This window comes from Pavona decussata, unplaced genomic scaffold (genome assembly GCF_977016875.1).
Source record: "Pavona decussata unplaced genomic scaffold, jaPavDecu1.1 SCAFFOLD_16, whole genome shotgun sequence".
In the NCBI taxonomy this organism is placed as follows: Eukaryota; Metazoa; Cnidaria; class Anthozoa; order Scleractinia; family Agariciidae; genus Pavona; species Pavona decussata.
The window spans coordinates 813,416-830,019 of NW_028145439.1; the positions used below are offsets into that span (position 1 = coordinate 813,416).

At 40.0% G+C, this 16,604-nt stretch overlaps 3 protein-coding genes across 3 annotated transcripts; 2 read left to right on the top strand and 1 right to left on the bottom strand.

Moving 5' to 3' along the window:
• The first annotated feature begins 2,539 nt into the window (after positions 1–2,539).
• LOC146487189 (octopamine receptor beta-2R-like) lies at positions 2,540–5,639 on the top strand. Its single transcript, XM_085086399.1, has 2 exons — positions 2,540–4,743; positions 4,964–5,639. Exon 1 carries the CDS (start codon positions 2,650–2,652, stop codon positions 3,805–3,807), a length of 1,158 nt encoding a protein of 385 aa, XP_084942525.1. The 5' UTR covers positions 2,540–2,649; the 3' UTR covers positions 3,808–4,743; positions 4,964–5,639.
• Positions 5,640–5,905: 266 nt separating this feature from the next.
• On the bottom strand, positions 5,906–13,040 carry LOC146487190 (large ribosomal subunit protein uL11m-like). Its single transcript, XM_085086458.1, has 4 exons — positions 12,935–13,040; positions 12,761–12,856; positions 11,232–11,325; positions 5,906–8,775 (listed from the first exon to the last, which is right to left on the bottom strand). Exons 1-4 carry the CDS (start codon positions 13,025–13,027, stop codon positions 8,603–8,605), a joined length of 456 nt encoding a protein of 151 aa, XP_084942584.1. The 5' UTR covers positions 13,028–13,040; the 3' UTR covers positions 5,906–8,602.
• Positions 13,041–13,887: 847 nt separating this feature from the next.
• Positions 13,888–15,283, top strand: LOC146487191 (uncharacterized). Its single transcript, XM_085086316.1, has one exon. It carries the CDS (start codon positions 13,888–13,890, stop codon positions 15,145–15,147), a length of 1,260 nt encoding a protein of 419 aa, XP_084942442.1. The 3' UTR covers positions 15,148–15,283.
• Positions 15,284–16,604: the final 1,321 nt, after the last annotated feature.

Sequence of the window (16,604 nt, forward strand, 5' to 3'; positions counted from 1 at the left end):
GTCGATATCTTTAGCTTGTAAACAGCTAATTGGGAACACTAAAATAATAATAATAGTAAAAAAGAATTTATACATAGCATAAGTAAATTCATAATTAACTAAAATCTAAAATTTATAACAAGTAAGATTTAAAAAATAAAATTACAAAAAATTGTCAAGAACTACAAATAAGACAGGAGCCACAATTATCACTTATAAGATCTACAAGGTTAATCGTGGGTTAAGACACCGTATTAAAGTTATTACGCCGTATTATTTCATTTCTTGGGAAGCGACCGCCTGAAAATTAAGCTATTAAGCTCATAGACCACTAAAACCAAAGCTTGTGACTGCAGTACTTTCCTCTTGTTTGAATTTCTTATTTTCAGTGTAATTAAAAAAAAAAAAAAAGGATTTGATCGATAGTTTTTCGGTTTCAAACTCGTGATAACTTGGGAGTTAACCCTTCAGCCAAATTTTGTGGTAAGAACTAGAATAAAGTGCTTCATTAAGCATCTTTCCTCTTCAGATGCTTCTTTCGAAAAATGGAGCAAAAAATTGGAAAGGGGAAGAAATGACAAAAAAAAAAAAGGAGAAATATGAAAAACGGGTGCATGGGGGACGATGGGAAGAGCGAGAGACATGGCGCCTCCTCCCTTTCTACTTCCTTCCCAGTGATCCCCTAGCTTCCAAGTTTCCCTCACCCCAGTCTCCCCCTGAGCGCGAAAGATACTCATGGTTCTTAAGCTAATGCGAAAAGAAAGCTTTGAAATTCGTTTCCGGTTCGAAACCATGACTTCCGCGATCCTAGTTCTACCCGACTGAGCAGTCAAGCTAACTGGGAGCTGGTTTGTGACAGTCTATGAGTTCGAGCATTTGGACGCAGTTGAAATAGACGATATTTCATACCTCCAGTATCGTATATATTTTTATACATTTTATCTAAATTCCCTTGGTGAGAGAGCATTTTTACGTGTCACTCCAAAGCTCTGGTATGTTCTTCCTCAAGAATTGTGCAACTCAAGTTCTGTTGACATTTTAAAATCGAAACTGTAAACGTTGTTTTGTATTAATAGAAACTAGTCCCGGATTAACTGTCATCCAGGCAGGACCAAAAAGTTCTCTAATTTTATTTCTCTTTTAATACTTATTATACTCAGCCTTGTTAAGAATTTTTTCAAAGTGTATTTTTGACTTAAGACTAAAATTTCAAATGTTTTAATTTAGTTTAGTATAGCTTTTTAAGTTATTGGTCGCTAGTTTTAGATACTTCTCTCTAAGCAGTTTGCTTTTAATCATTTAAAGCGCATTCGAATATTTATTTAGAGAATGCAATCAACGAATACTATCATTATTGTTATATTTTTTATTCACTGGTTTATTAAGAACTCACAAAAGATACATTTTGTGCGATTTACGAGGTCTAAAAATTACCGGATTTGAAAAAAAAAATGGCGTATTTTACCTTGAAATAATAAAGATGTAGATTCTGGTTTACACTGCAAACGGCAAACGTGAAATTCGCTTTATCTTTTCTTGAAAATATGAGTACATAGATGAGAATAATGCGAAACAATCCTGGCCTTTCATGTTAACGCAAAACTACTCAATTCTACTCATGCAGAGACTGACAACATCGAGCGGCAAATTTAGGGTAAACATGGTCACGTGGTCATTTCTGCCGTTGACCGAAAACGTAATTCTAAGGGGCTGTTTACAAGGATGGAGGAAGATCCTAGAGCTAGGAAGATCCGAGAAGGCGGAAAAACTTTTCGTTTGCTTACATACAGAAATTTCGGCCGAAGTGGTTACCAAATGGAGAAGGAAAAGAAGAATAACTGTCGACCTTTTAAGGCCTTTTAAGGCATTCAGCTACTTAAAAGTAGCTGAATGCCATGTTTGTTCTTTTTGTCCCTAGTACTAGGATCTTCCGAGCGAAAGTAGTTTATACGGTGCTAGGAGCTTCCTAGTGCTAGGATCTTCGTATCTCTCAGCTAGGAAGTTCCTATCTCTAGGAAGATCCTGGCGCTAGGGACAAGTACAACTTTTTGCATGTAAACTGAATACAGAAAACATATGACGCTAGGATGATCCGCCTTCTAGGATGTTGGCTTATGCTAGGATCTTCCTCCCTCCATGTACACAGCCTGTAAATCTCTGTGTTTTGAGGATGAAAAGAACCGGGTGACACAACTAAACCAAAAATATCCGAGGATTAATTTCCCCCTCTCTACACTTAGCTATTTAAATTTTTACTTTCAGGCTGGGAAAAGTGAAAGTAAGCATGCACTCACAAATCGTGTGAAACACGAAAGCGCGAACATGAAACCATGTAAATCATACACACTGAAACCGTTTCATCTCAATTTTAGCTGATAAACTAAGTTGACGTCATTTTTGTATCCCAAAACAACTTTTAACTCTTGAGATGAGTCATGTGTTCAGGATAATACATGTAGGCTTACATGAAGTAGTCACTTCAATAATGCGGAAATTGATTCCAAACTGAATCGGCTGAAAGAGTCGTTTGAAGGAGAAAATGGTAAACGATCTAATTGTATCTAAGAGGAAATTTTGGATTTCTCCCACGTAGTCCCAGTTTCTGGATTAAACTCAATATACCGTCGACTTGATTTGAATAAGTGCTTCCGGCAAGAAACTCGCTATTGAATGTTGTGGTGGAATGAGCCGAAAATTGGTCATAACGGGATAGAAATGACAAGTTCGACTTACACAAATTCGACAGGACAGGCGCCAGACATGTCGAATCAAGAGGGTTCTGTTGGGGTGCTTCTAGCTTCGTGCGTGGAAATTGTGTTATGTCTGCTAGGGACTTTTGGTAATTCACTAACAATCATCGCAATAAGCCGGAACAGTTCACTACAAGTCGTTTCTAACTTTCTTCTGGCTTCTCTCTCCTTTGCGGACTTGCTGGTGTCCGCCATTCTGGTCCCAATGAGAGCATCCCAACATATGGCCTTTTATCATGGTACGACTGTTCCACAGACTGTCGTTGAAATCGCAGGTTTTGTTGGTCGAGTGAACATCATCGCTTCAATATCCAGCCTTACTGCGATGAGTATTGATCGTTACATCGCTTTGTCTCGCCCAATATTTTACCTCACGTCGGTGAAGTTTGCGAAAGGCAAAGTCTGCCTCGTGATTTTATCGGTCTGGGCAGTCTCTATCCTTATCACCAGTGTACCAAAATTTCCTAACGTTAAGGACAAGCCATTTCTCGTCTTCTTTGTGGTCTTTGTTTTGATTGCAACACTCATCATTGGGGTCGCCTACGTCAAGATTTTCAAGATTGCGCGCAAATCCATAAGGAGAGGCAGAATAAGCAAGCTTGCCACACAAGTCGTGTGTTCATCTCTTACTAACACTTTAGATTCACCGCGAGTCTTTCGCTACCTTGACGAACAGAACAGTGCACAAAATGATAGCGAAGCTCAGTGTCAGAAAAAGGAGCGGAAGACAGCGAAAACCATCGCCTTTGTGATTGGAGCGTTTGTGACTTTGGTGTACCCCCGTATTATCTTAATCTTGTATCATTTTGCAGCACCAGAAACCGCGGAAAGCAAGCACGCGCGATTTTGGATTCGGATTTTATTGTACAGTAACTCAGTTGTCAATCCGGCCTTATATGTTTGGCGACATAATGAGTTTAAGAGAGAGTTTCGGAAGATCTTACTCGGTTGTTGGCGATGTTGCAGACGTCAGGAATTCAATAAAAACTCGTCAAACAAGACTAACTCGACACTGGAGCTCCCAGCAAACAGAGAATCTTCTGCGGAGGGGCAGGACGAAGAAATAAATATGGGATGATTTTTTAGGCCGCTAATCAGGCCTTGTGCAAAAGGAAACACACTGCCAAGCATTTTTTTCCCAGGAAATTATACAGAAACGCTAGTTTTCGAGGCAAAATGCGCGAAGCCGCATAAGGGAGATGGATTGTGTTTATAAAACAGCAAGTAAAATGTGCGCGAAACCTTACAGTTCAGTTGCACTTTCGGGCTGCATTCGAGTGGCCTTTAAAAATTTGAATCTTTTCGGCGGATTTCAGTATACTGATTGTCGCCTGGGGCCCGTCCAAACAGATTCATTTTGATGTTTCGTTTGTTAAATCCAACTTTTCACATACTTCTTCGATTAACACGAACACACAGTTTTGAAACCTGGTCATGTGGATTTTTGTCTCCAGAGTCACGTTCAGGCCTTTTGATCGTGGCGCAGCTCTGGGGACTAGAATGGGTCACGTGTTTAGTGCTAGGCCATTCCCGTTCCCAGAGGCCTCTGGAGGCTGCGTGTGGTCTCCGCTGGCCCTTAACGCGCACGGGCTCTGGGGACAAGATTGGTGCTTGGCATGAGCGGAATGGCATTGCGCAATTCAAAATATTCCATTCTCGACCCCAGAGCCTCTCGGCTTGATACGTCATACGCCGTCAGTCATGCGCAAAAGGGAAGAGCTCTGGAGTCGAGAATGAAATTATTCAAGTCTTTCAACGCATTGGCATTGTTTTCGTATGGACACGCAAAATGACAGAAAGCGACAGTGTGGACGCAAAAAAATGTTTCTTTTTTGTATGAAAACACATACTTTTTAAAAATACATCCAGGGCGGTTTCGGACATCCCTCACTAATCATGAATTTGTTTTCTCAATAGCTCAAAGCTTTCCATGTGCGAATAAGTCTTGTTTGCATATGATGAAAACAAATTTTCAAAATGAAAACTTTGCACGTAGCCTCGCTTTCGTAATGAGGTTAGACTGCAACAGGACTGCAAGCAGTCCCTTTCTGGTCAGTCGAGATGGTGCGCTCACAGCGCAGCGAGACTGGAGCGAGGAGAAATAAGCGAGAAGAGACTGGGGGACGCCTCTCCCCAAGCCTCCCTCCGCTCGTTTGCTCCAGTTTTTTCGCGCTCGGCTATTTCGCGCGACCTCTTGACTATCCAGAAAGGGACTGCTTGCAGTCTATAATGAGGTTCAAAGCAACTCGGAAATTGCCTATTTTTATTTTTTTGTCAGAGTCAATGGAAATACAAACTACCCTTCAATTTTACGGATAATTGTTAAGCGCTTTAGTCAAAAACCCAGAAAATACCGTGCACCCTGAAAGAGGTTAAACTCTGTCCAGTTCGGGTCGAGTCTCTCAGAGTCTCTGGGCCAGTCTCTGGCCCAGTCTCTCGTCCAGTCGTCTCATCATTTCGATCCACGCTGTGCGTCTTTTTCTGACCCGATTACAGTTTCAACGGAAAATTCAGATGGCTCGAGCTCCCTTGGTCAATAAATCACTAAATGGTCTTGACCCTGAATATTGGTGTTCAACGTTCATTGACTGTAAGTCGGATGTCAAGTTATTCACGGAGGGATTGCGAGGGCAACTTGAGGCGCTGTGCAACTGTCTACCGGTCAAACTTCGGCAGAAAGCAGAAACTTTTGCAACCTTTAAATACAGCTAACTGCATTGGTTTTAACTCTGGATAATATCGTCCTTACAACACACAGCATTCATAGAAAGCAGACATTTTTTACCTTTATTATATCTAATATTTGGAATGCAATAGGTTATTTATACTCCATGTTTTATTTTAATTTTATAATATGCAGAGGCCTGGTGTTTTTATCTTGTATAAATAAAGTTCTTGAATTGAATTGAATCTGTTAGAAGATTAGACTCTCAGAAATAAAGTTCTTAGATATCATTACAACACATTGCAAGGGACATTTTCGAACATTCATTACACAGCCCAATTTGAGGAAATCTTTTTTAACTTAACTGATAACTGCTACACTGCTTTGAATCCAACATCTCAAGAAAACAAACGAACGAAAAAAACAACAACAACAAAAACTCTGAACGTTTGCTGTTCTCCGAAAAGAAGACTTTCCATCGAACTTCATTACTGGAAAAAAAAATGGAGCAAAGCTTATGCCCCATTCACACCAAGGCCTAAACACGTTTAAAAGCTGTTTAGTTAAACACAGTTTGCAATTGTTTCCTTCATAAAAGGTGCTTTCGGATTTTTGTCGACTACACATTTAGCACAAATGAAAGCACAAGTTAAAGTTTACTTGAATTCTACGTCAAAGTCAATGGTTCAGCTTTCTGTTGCCAATTTTCATTATGTTAAACCTGGTTTAATTAAACATGTTTTGTTGGTGTGAATGAAGCTTTAGTTTACAATTCCACACATTGTAACACTGCCCAAATATGGTCATGCTGCACTGCATACTCGTCGTCTGTACGTACCAGATATCCAGCGATATACGTTATTTTGTGTGTCGGGAAGAAAAATGACAAAATAACGATCGTCTTCAACTTTTCTGCAATGAAACTGTGCTTTGTTATCAATGTATTGAATAATAAAACAATTCTCCTGCTCAATCTTGCGCAGTATTTCCTGATTTTAGCCAACTCGTCGGCTTAGTATCAGGCGATACTTCGCGCGATTTCGCAGGATAATTGTTAATGATGCCTTTGACGGAGGCCAGTTATTTACGGCAAACAGATGGTCCAAGGTTGCTGGTTGCTCACAATGTCTTCCCCTGAGCCCGCGAGAGTATTATGTCAGCCGAAAATGCCACGCTCCTTGGGTTCCCCACTAAAGGTGCGTTCACACCAGAAACTAAAACTAGCAATCTTGTGTTGTCAAATGCAATCAGGCGAGTGTGAACATAACACAACATGGCAACAACACTTTTAGCGACAACTGGCCTCCTATCTCGCCACCTTTCTCAAAACCATTTTGGGGTTTCCACACGTGCAATCGGCTGTGAATATTTACTTTGTTTAAAAGGAGCAGTGTGTCACCTATTTTTAGCGTCAATGTTCGTATCGATGAAAACTAGTAATAATCAAAGATTAGGGAGAGCGTTCGATGATCTCGTTCCCAGGCTCTCTCTCCTTTGTGATGCCATCCGCCGCCCCTGCAAAAATAATCTGCGGGGAATGCCAGATATGCGTCCCAAGATCCACCACTCATTCATTCCGGCAATCAACGTTGTCCCATACACTCTCGACTCAAATCCGTATAAGTAGTGCGTTCTTCCTACGTCGAACGCAATAATGGTTAAAAACTGGATCATTGTATAATGTAATTCCAGGGATTTGATTAGCTTAGCGGCCATGGTATATGAGCCATTATATCATGCCCGAGAAAAAAAAAATCACCATTAGATTGTCTTCTGGTTGATTTTGCAAAGCGAAATCTGCAAGATCTAGCAATATTTCTTGATTGTTTTTAATAACGCAATTATTCCACTCGCGCTTGTTGGATATGAGGTTTTACCAAAATACGGCAGAATCTTCGTTACAGCGCCCCTTCAAGGATAAATTAAACCTTTCTGACCGCGTTACACATGTAAGACTCTTAATAAGCGCTCCGTTTCAGAGCAAAGCCTATACATCATTTTAAAGCTTACAAAATGGAGAAAGATGACATAAAAATTTATTGGATAAAACAAAAACTGTATCTACTACCAAGTGCAGATTGACCGAGGTTTATAAACGTGATTACCCGGCATTTACCCGCACGACCAAACGGTCTATGGAACATGCAGCCGTTACAAGATATTAGAAGGCAGCCATGTCGGAGATTTTTCATATGAATTCCAAAACAAAGAAAACGAGATTTGAAGTTTAACGTTTAACTTGTTTCAGTCACTGCAGTCATTACTCATTGTGCATGTCTTTTCAGTTAATTAAAGTGCCCCTGGGACAAAAATTTCATTTTCCATCTTTTTGCATTTTCGTGTAGAATATGACCTTCTTACTCATGTTACCAAATTTCAATCCTTTACGGCGATTGGAAGTATTTTGTTTTTTAGTTTTTTATTCGAGATTTCACGGCCGCCATTACTTGGCCTTGTTCCGGAAGTTAAGGCTCAAATTACAGGAAGTGACGTCATTGGCTCAACACGAAAAATTCTACATGGCTAATTTTTTCATAAACTGTATTCTGCTGTTATTTAGTTCGCAACAGCAGAATACAGTTTATGAAGTAGAATCCACGTGAAAATAAGCCATGTGGAATTTTTCGTGTTGAGCCAATGACGTTACTTCCTGTAATTTGAGCCTTAACTTCCGGAACAAGGCCAAGTAATGGCGGCCATGAAATCTCGAATAAAAAGCTAAAAAAAAATACTTCCAGTCGCCGTAAAGGATTGAAATTTGGTAACATGAGTAAGAAGGTCATATTCTACACGAAAATGCAAACAGATGGAAAATGAAATTTCGTCACAGGGGCACTTTAAGTGTTCTTTTATTTTTTGTGTAGCGCGGGCTTCATACTCTGGACAACTTTAGTGGTAAGTACTGTGAAAACTTCTAATGGGAAACTTAAGCAAAGTTCTGATTTTAGCCATTGTTGGGAATTATGTAGTTGATTGCTCTGCTTGTGAAAGTCCCACAGTCCACACTTCAAAGTCCATTCTTGGAACCCCAACGTTGAATATTCAACACTGTAGCTGCGATGGTCTGTCCTCTTATCGTCTACATTCGATTCTGTGGTCCAATAAGTCCAACAGCTCTTAACGTCAGTCCTCTTTTTTCCTTAACCTCTGGAGTGTCCAAACAGCTTTCCACATACTTTAACTTTTCACTGCGCGCAATCTCAGGGTGCTACCTGTCGTCATCTCTGCCAGGAACAACTTCAATACCCATACTCCTTGCTGACCCAATGACGGACCGACAGACACTTCTTAGCGATACATTCATGCACGTTGGGTCTTCCTTTTTAATTTTGGCAATTTCATAGATCTGTTTCAAGGTAACAGTGCCAGCAACTTCTCTTCCTAGAAAGATACAATTTAAAACGTTAGAGTCCACCAATGCTGTTGTCTAAGAGCGCTTTGCATTTGTCAGCACTGGCCGGCCAAACTGGACAGCTCATTTCGTAAACAGAATGTACCAATTTGAAGGATAAGTTTTATCCTAGTGCTCTTCTTTCTTCAAAATAGCGCGTACCATTTTCGGAGTGATTTTTTTTCAAGATTTTGCAGCACCATCCCTTCAAAATGATGCATTCAATTGACAGACTGGCTTGTCCGGCTGGCCAGTTATGGAAAATGGAAAGTACCCTTAACGACTCCATCCACACGGATGAATATCAGTCTTCGTAACAAAACAGCAAAAAATAAAAATTTAAAAATATAAATGACTTTATTTAAGTGTCCAAGTATTTAGCGCTGAAGCGCTAATTGGGGACACTATAAACCGTGAAATAAATATGCAAACTGAAAATAACATTGTTAAAAATCCCAACTTGTGGGAGGCAAACAAGTTGGCTATTTAGAAAGCATCGCCTTGGAGCGGGACTTGAACCTGGGGTCTCCAGATTACACGTCCGGCGCCCCTAACCACTTGGCCACGCCGCCTCCCACAAAGGTTCTCCATTTACTAGACCGTTTTCAGGAAAACAATCTAAACATTTTACAAGCCACGAACCTCAACATTGTACATGCCTAGGAAAAATCATGACTTGTTGATTTGAAAAGTTTGTATTTTGGATGTGTACACACTCACACATGTGCGTATATATGTAGAGGATGTAATGTAATCCACGATACCAAAATATGGTGAAATGGAGTTATTATAGGAAAGCAGTTGTTATACTATAGATCTTTATCACTCGGCGGCCATGTTGAGTCTCAGGAGAATAAAAAGCTTTGTTTTTGCACGGCAAGCTTCGCACTGAATCACGTGTGGCCGTGGCTTGCTGTTCAAAAACAAAGTTTTTTATTCCCCGGAGACTCAACATGGACGCCGAGTGATAAGGGTCTATTGCAGGGTGTGCATCAATACAGTCCAACCTTCTGGTAGTTGACCCGAAAATGACTGCATGGCTCTCGCTCAGCTCACCGATTTTTCTTTTCACACTATACCCTACTGGGGAGCCTGTTCACAGGCTACATTCAGTAGAGAGAGGGAAATGGTAAAGCAATGAAATTGTAAAAGCGGATTAATGCTAAAAAGAAAAAAACCTTGTTTGTTTCCCGACACTTACAAAGACAAAACCACGAGCATAACTTCTGAAAATTGAGGGCAATAAAACCTGGCAATAAAAACTACCATTTTTACCTCCAGATTTGACCATAACCACAGCATTTAGCAATCAATAACAATAAGGATTAGGGGACTTTAACTTGTAATTATTGATTATGCTTATTGATTGACATTCAATCATTTAATCCCGCTGATCCTACAGTCTTTGTACAAACTGGAACAGACTTTCTTAAAAGAGGAAGTCTAATCAGGCAGGAAATGGACTTTTCTTGCCTACAGCATGCCGTTTTTACCAATCTAATTTTAGTCAGCAGTGTGCAGGAGCTGTGGCAGCCATGACCTTCAATCAGGGATCATTAAGTCGAATGATTTCAGTTACCAGAAACACCAACCCATTAATCACTCAGGAGGTGAAAATGAATGTGCAAGAAAAGAGAATCTTTGATTTAAATAAGCTTGGCTCCAAAGAAATAAGTCAAAAGTAAATCAAAACAAAGTAGTAGAAGCATAAATTAGTGGTCCAGACACATTATTTTACGATTTTGCAGACTGGTTTGAGAAACGTTTTACATCCTCCACTAATTCCTCCATTTGCACTGGATTTCTTTAATAACATGGTGAAAACAGATGTTGTTGAAACAATTGGCTTTGTTCTTTTTCCTCTGGATTCACTGAATAAATGTCACATCAACTGTTGAGATTTCACGAGAAAGGAGTCAAAGCTATTGATTTGGGCCTAGAAATTTTCCAGACTGAAAATAAAGTTCTAAATATCAGCAGAAGGTTAATGCTATCCTCTGTTTAGGATTGCCAAAGTACTATAATTTAGAATTTCCAAAACTAATGCACAGTTGGTGGTAATTTGGGTTTAAAACACCTTCCAAACAGGTTACAGAGTACATCCCCTGCTTTTTTTCCCTATAATCTGGGGAAAAATTGATCTGAGAACCACAAGTTCTTGTTGGTGGTTCATTTTATTTCACTGTGTGATCACTGGGCATTAGCCCTGAACCATGGTATCACACAATACTTTTGTGCCAACAAAATTCAAATCTGTGTAGGCAGAACAAGTTGACTTCTCATAACCCTGTCACTCATCACTTCTATTGAAGTCACAAGTGTGGAGCATGCTTACTTTTGAAGTGAGCCGTCTCAATGCACATATTTGTCACTCTTAAGGCAAATTTTGCCAACAAATGTATGTTTAACTAAACAGTAAATAGTGTCAAACTTGTAACAAATTTACCTGGTTTTTGTGCTCCTTTCTCAATTCCTGCAGCTGCTTTGAGGAAGTGTGAGACTGGAGGGGAATTTATTTCAAAAGTGAACATCCTGTCCCCCTAAAGTAAAAATATAAATAACTAACTAAATAAATAAATAAATAAATAAATAAATAAATAAATAAATAAATAAACTAGCAATATTTCTCACTACATCTACCTCACACAATAATAATATTCGGCTGATAATGACATTTATTTATTACATCTACTGACAGTCACAGTTGCTTTGAACCTGATTATGAAAGCAAAGCTTAAACTAATCTTCACAAGAAAAGCTTGCATGAAGCCTTGCTTTATAATGAGGTTTAAAGTAAATTGGAAATGGCCTATTGTACATCTCTGGGAGTGTGCTGGGATGGGGGTTGGCAACAGCAGGAATTGAACTATGCATTACACCATAAATGCCAAGGTGCATTCTGTCAACCATACCAAAGATACACTGGAAGTTTCAAAGTTCTGCTCCAAGCGGTCACTGAAGTGCCCACTATAACGATAGGTTATGCTGACCACCACACCAACCTCCCCCCCTACCCTCACTTCCTGCTCCTCTGCTTGTAGACTCTAAACCCTATGCCAGGAGAGAAATTCTGGATAGTTTTGGATAACAACAGTTCACTTGAATGGTAGACGTCTTCAAAAGCCAACATAATTTTTCTTCACGTCAACACTCATGAGGTAATCTTTTGCCAGACACTACCTCAGTCTTATGCTACTTAACGCATACCTGTCAACCCCTGGAGTACAAAAATCTGGACATGTCTAGAAATCTTCAGGAGCAGCCAGCAGAACCGTGTCAGCAACAGCGAAAAGCCTACGAGGGCTGTGCTATCAAGGCTATGTTTAGGGTTTAGGGCTTAAGTGGGGGGGGGGGGGGTGCACAGTTACAGAGTTATTTAAACATAATCATTACGAAAAAAAAAAAAAAAAAAAAAACGTGTTCGATCTTATCTAGTGGGAATAATACACAAAAAGACAAGGACGAAGTCTGTTTAAATTTTTTACTCAGTATTCAATATTTATAGTACACGTAAAAAGTGGGGGATTTATGTACCAAAGCGGGAGAGCGGGAGATGAGGCAAAAAAATAGTAAGTCTTCTGCCAAAAGCGGGAGAGTTGGCATCACTGTTAACGCCAAAGACAAATGATTGTGCACCAGTATGATGACTGATTTGAAAATTCACGGCAAAGATGTCAGCATAACCTTTACATAAAATACAGCCTGGCATATATTTTAATAAAATGGTGCACATTCTTGTTTTATCACTAGTACATAGTTGTCACATACACACGTAAAGGACTATGTTCATGCACTCCTGATCATCTTCATCTCATTTCCATCACTATTAAAAACCGAGACCTCACTCAATTAAGCTATATTAAGGAAGGGGGGGGGGGGGGAGGGGGGAGAGTGCCAGTGGGGTGCGTTGAATTGCTACATGCGTGAAATTCAGATTTTGGCGGACAATTTGATTGAAATATAAACCACATTTACCTTGTAATGGATGATCGTTGGTATCGGAACTCCGGTAATAATGTGCTTCGTGCGATCGTTGAACTCCTTACAAAACTGTGCTATGTTCACTCCACGCTAAAATTCAATGTAAGCGGCAAAAGGAATCTTAACATCTTGTAAGCACGATGGTAAAAAAGTGATAAACCTTCCTACCTGTCCAAGTGAAGGCCCTAGCGGCGGAGAAGGAGTAGCTTTCCCAGCAGCGATAAATGTTCGCAAAACACCGCTCAACTGTTTAGCCGCCATCTTGAATCTGCATGCGGATCACGTTGCACGCTTTTCAGGCAGGATGTTTTGTGCAGACTTACATGACAAACGAATCCCGTCTATTTTTAGCGTTTGAACAGTCCCAGATAACGTTGCGAGGGGTTTTCCCTCTCAGTGGGAGGCTAGGGGTTTTCCCCGAAAATAAAGAAACCGTCTTGGAAAAGTTTCTCTTAAAAAGTTCTTATGTTTTCAAAGGATCCAAGTATGCAATCCGAGTATATTCATTTTTCCCATTTTATTAAACTAAACAAACCAAAAAATGCTCAAATCAAGACATTCAATAGTTCCAATGATCATCTGGCCTGCAGCAAGCTCTTGATCGCTGGCTAATGATCATCATTCCACGCGTTCGAAAGTGAAAGGTGAAAAACAATAACCTATATTTGTTGATCACGCATGATGTATCGAGATAAATATGCAAGTCACGATGAGTCAAATGAAGGAGATTTTTTAGTCTCATCAAGTAGTCTTGTAGGCGTTTTCAGAAAAACGCGTTTTAATTCTCCTAATGTTCTGTCGCGATCGATGAAAAGGGTCATGCCATTTAATATTCGCACCCCCCCCCCCCCATTGAAGGCTTTTGTGTCCACCCCTGTCAGAAATAATGTTTGAAGACCCCTTCAGAATTTAAGATCAAAGTGCTGACACATTCCCCTTTCAACAGGAAAAAAGAGAAAGAGTTCAAAGATACCAACAAAAATATATGCCCCCTCAGAAATAACTCTTAAAGACCCCCTCTCCCTCAGATTTTCCCGTCCTTCAATAGGGGGGGGGGGGGTGCAGATATTTAAATCAAATACTGTAGCTAAAAGGGAAATTCCCCTCTCGTTTGGAATGAAATGGCAAGCGAAGCACGATTCGGCACATTTATATCCACTTCTAGCGACGGGTGTGATCAAAAAACCCCAAGCAGTGAAAATTGCTCAAAAATGGCGGAAAAAACAATAGTAGTTGAAATAATGAAGGAAAAACGATTCATCCATGTGGCGAATCTCCTAAAGAAAATGGGAAGCAACATAGAGAAGGCTTACTTGAGATTAGATTTGGAGCGCCATATGCCCGAGGAATCCATGTCAACAACGGTTAAAACATGGTATAGCGATCTTCTCCCTGGTCTCAAAGTTGTATCTTCGCCACCAAAAGTAAGCCAAACAACCTTCCAAGATGCAAAGAAGCTGTTTGGAACCAGTTTTGATACTAAAGTGACCTTACGAAAAGCTGGACATCTTGGAGCGTACGAAGAAATCGTCCTCTTGCAGTTCGATCCAAATTTCATGTCAACCAATGTCTACTGCCGCCATCCTTCTTGCAACATGAAAAACCCAGAAGAAGAAAAAAGTGGTAAGCGAGATCTTTACCTCTGTCCACATCATCGGCAGATGTTGAAGAGCTCGATTTACGACACCTTGGCGAAGAATGAAGTCAAGATCCCCACGAACGAAGAGAAGCCCGAAGCAGGTCGCTTCGATGGATACACATCGCTTATCGGTCTACTAGAGGGGGCTTATCACGACGCAAAGAAATTCGAAACCCTGAAAGAAAGATCCCCACTAATCCAAGAAGCAATTTTGAATGTCAGGAATTTCTTGATCATAACCAGCACGGTGCTCAACCCCAATCTAGCCAATCTAGAAGCTGTCTTGCCACCGGTTTTTCACATTCTCCGGCTTCTACTTCAAAACCCGAACGGTGTGACGGCGTTGGGAGTTAACCTCGTGCACGTTCTCAGAGAAGTCATAGAGATGATTCTCTTTGCTTTTGGGGTCGTAAACACCTGGGTGTCACTTGCCCTTCAGAGTCCAGGTGCTCAGATAGGAGCTGGAGTAGGAGGGTGCATTGGTGCGGGTGGTTTCTTTTTTGGACCCTGGGGTGGAGCCGCTGGAATTGCTGCAGGAGGGGTGTTGGGAGGGCTCATTGGCAATGGTATTTACAACCTCATGGCTGGAGATCCAAGACAGCAACAAATTGAGAGATTCAGAAGGGACTGGGTAGCTGCTGGAGGACCTAATGGACAACCAAACAACCAGTATCCAGTATATTATTTTGAAGGAAATGCCTTTGGTGGATTTTACCTACATCCATTCCCAGCTCCTCTGTAGACGACAAATGCTGGGTTTAAAAACTCTCAGGTGCTCTCCTCTCTCAGAAGTGATGACTGATATCTGTAAAATTGTGCAATTCCAGAAAATATCTATACCCACTATATGGAAGGTTTTTGGAAATTCCTAGGGGAAGGGGGAAAAGTCAAAATATTAGAAGCAAAGTATGAACAAGCTAAACAGGAATTTCCTAAGGGGAGGGGGAGGGGGGCACAAAACAAAACCTTCTGTGGGGGAGTATGGATATATTTTCTGGAACTGCACATTATAAATTTTTATTAGCAATGGCTGACTTATGCCCTCATGGGTAGCAAAAAGTTAGAAGAAGTTTACATATAAGCAGTCATACTGTGAATAACAGCAATGTGAATAAGTCCAAATTGTAATTGTTGACAGCCTTTGTATCTTTCATGACATTCATAATAATAGATACACATAGATAAGCTGAGTACCAAGAGAGTATCCTTACAATACCTTATCAACAGGGACTTTAAAAAGTTACTATGGGAATTGCAATGAGAACGTCACATAACAATAGGATTTACAGAAAAACAATGCCCCCTGCATATGTGCTATAGATTTTACTACATTTCTTTGCCTGACTTGGGCAAAAAGGGATTGTGAAATGCCTAAATTCAAGGTTTCGTGGAGAATGTGAACGCATGACGGTAAATTTTTCATTTGTTGTTTCAACTTGGTTCGAAAACTTGTTTCCACCTGTTCTGTTACTGGATAGTTCGACCTCATTGTACAAATTGAAAGAAATAGGGAAAATCGTGAAGTTGAATACAAATAACGCAAACTTAAATATATTTTCAAGTGAAGCATTTGTTGGCGTTGCCGTCATGGTTTCTTAAAGTCCGTAATAATTTCAGTCTGTTGCAAACATTATAACCTAACTATTGCTATTGTCTTGGCCATGTAGTTTAAAAAGTGGTCACTTTATACAATGAAAAATAACCTACCAGGCAATTAAATTTTGTGTTTATTTTGACAAATAATTAAATTTCTGGATATAAATGTTTGTACTTTGTGGTCAAAAGACTTCTCAGTAAGTCCATGACTTACTTCATGATATTAAACCACAGAAACCTAAAAAACACTGATACCTTTTCTTCTTGGGGTCAGTTTGGACTCTAAGGACCATATGTCTGTCTTTTTCTAATGATCTGCAACACTGACTGTAGGATCTTGGCATAAATGTTTTATCAGTCTGTTTCTTATACTATGTTCTGCTTTGTCCTACCATTTTATTGTTGCAGTTTCTTAACCAAGGGAGTGATTTTGTGAGTGCCTTAGTGCATAAACTGTACATCAAGTGATCAAATGTGATATAAAATGGCATTTATTAATGTATTCGACATTTATTCTGTGCAACCTGTATTACGTGGTCACTTAGCCAGTAATAATATTATTATTATGTATATGTTGTGGTTAATTCTTTTTTGGTTTAAAAA

Bases quoted from the DNA above. Each gene is read 5' to 3' on its own strand.
- LOC146487189 (XM_085086399.1), top strand. From the start codon at position 2,650: ATGTTGTGGTGGAATGAGCCGAAAATTGGTCATAACGGGATAGAAATG.
- LOC146487190 (XM_085086458.1), bottom strand. From the start codon at position 13,027: ATGGCGGCTAAACAGTTGAGCGGTGTTTTGCGAACATTTATCGCTGCT. The intron at 11,326-12,760 runs GTAAATGTGGTT...TTTTTACTTTAG, and splicing joins CAACGATCATCCATTACAAG to GGGGACAGGATGTTCACTTT. The intron at 8,776-11,231 runs GTAAATTTGTTA...GTATCTTTCTAG, and splicing joins GAAAGGAGCACAAAAACCAG to GAAGAGAAGTTGCTGGCACT.
- LOC146487191 (XM_085086316.1), top strand. From the start codon at position 13,888: ATGGCAAGCGAAGCACGATTCGGCACATTTATATCCACTTCTAGCGAC.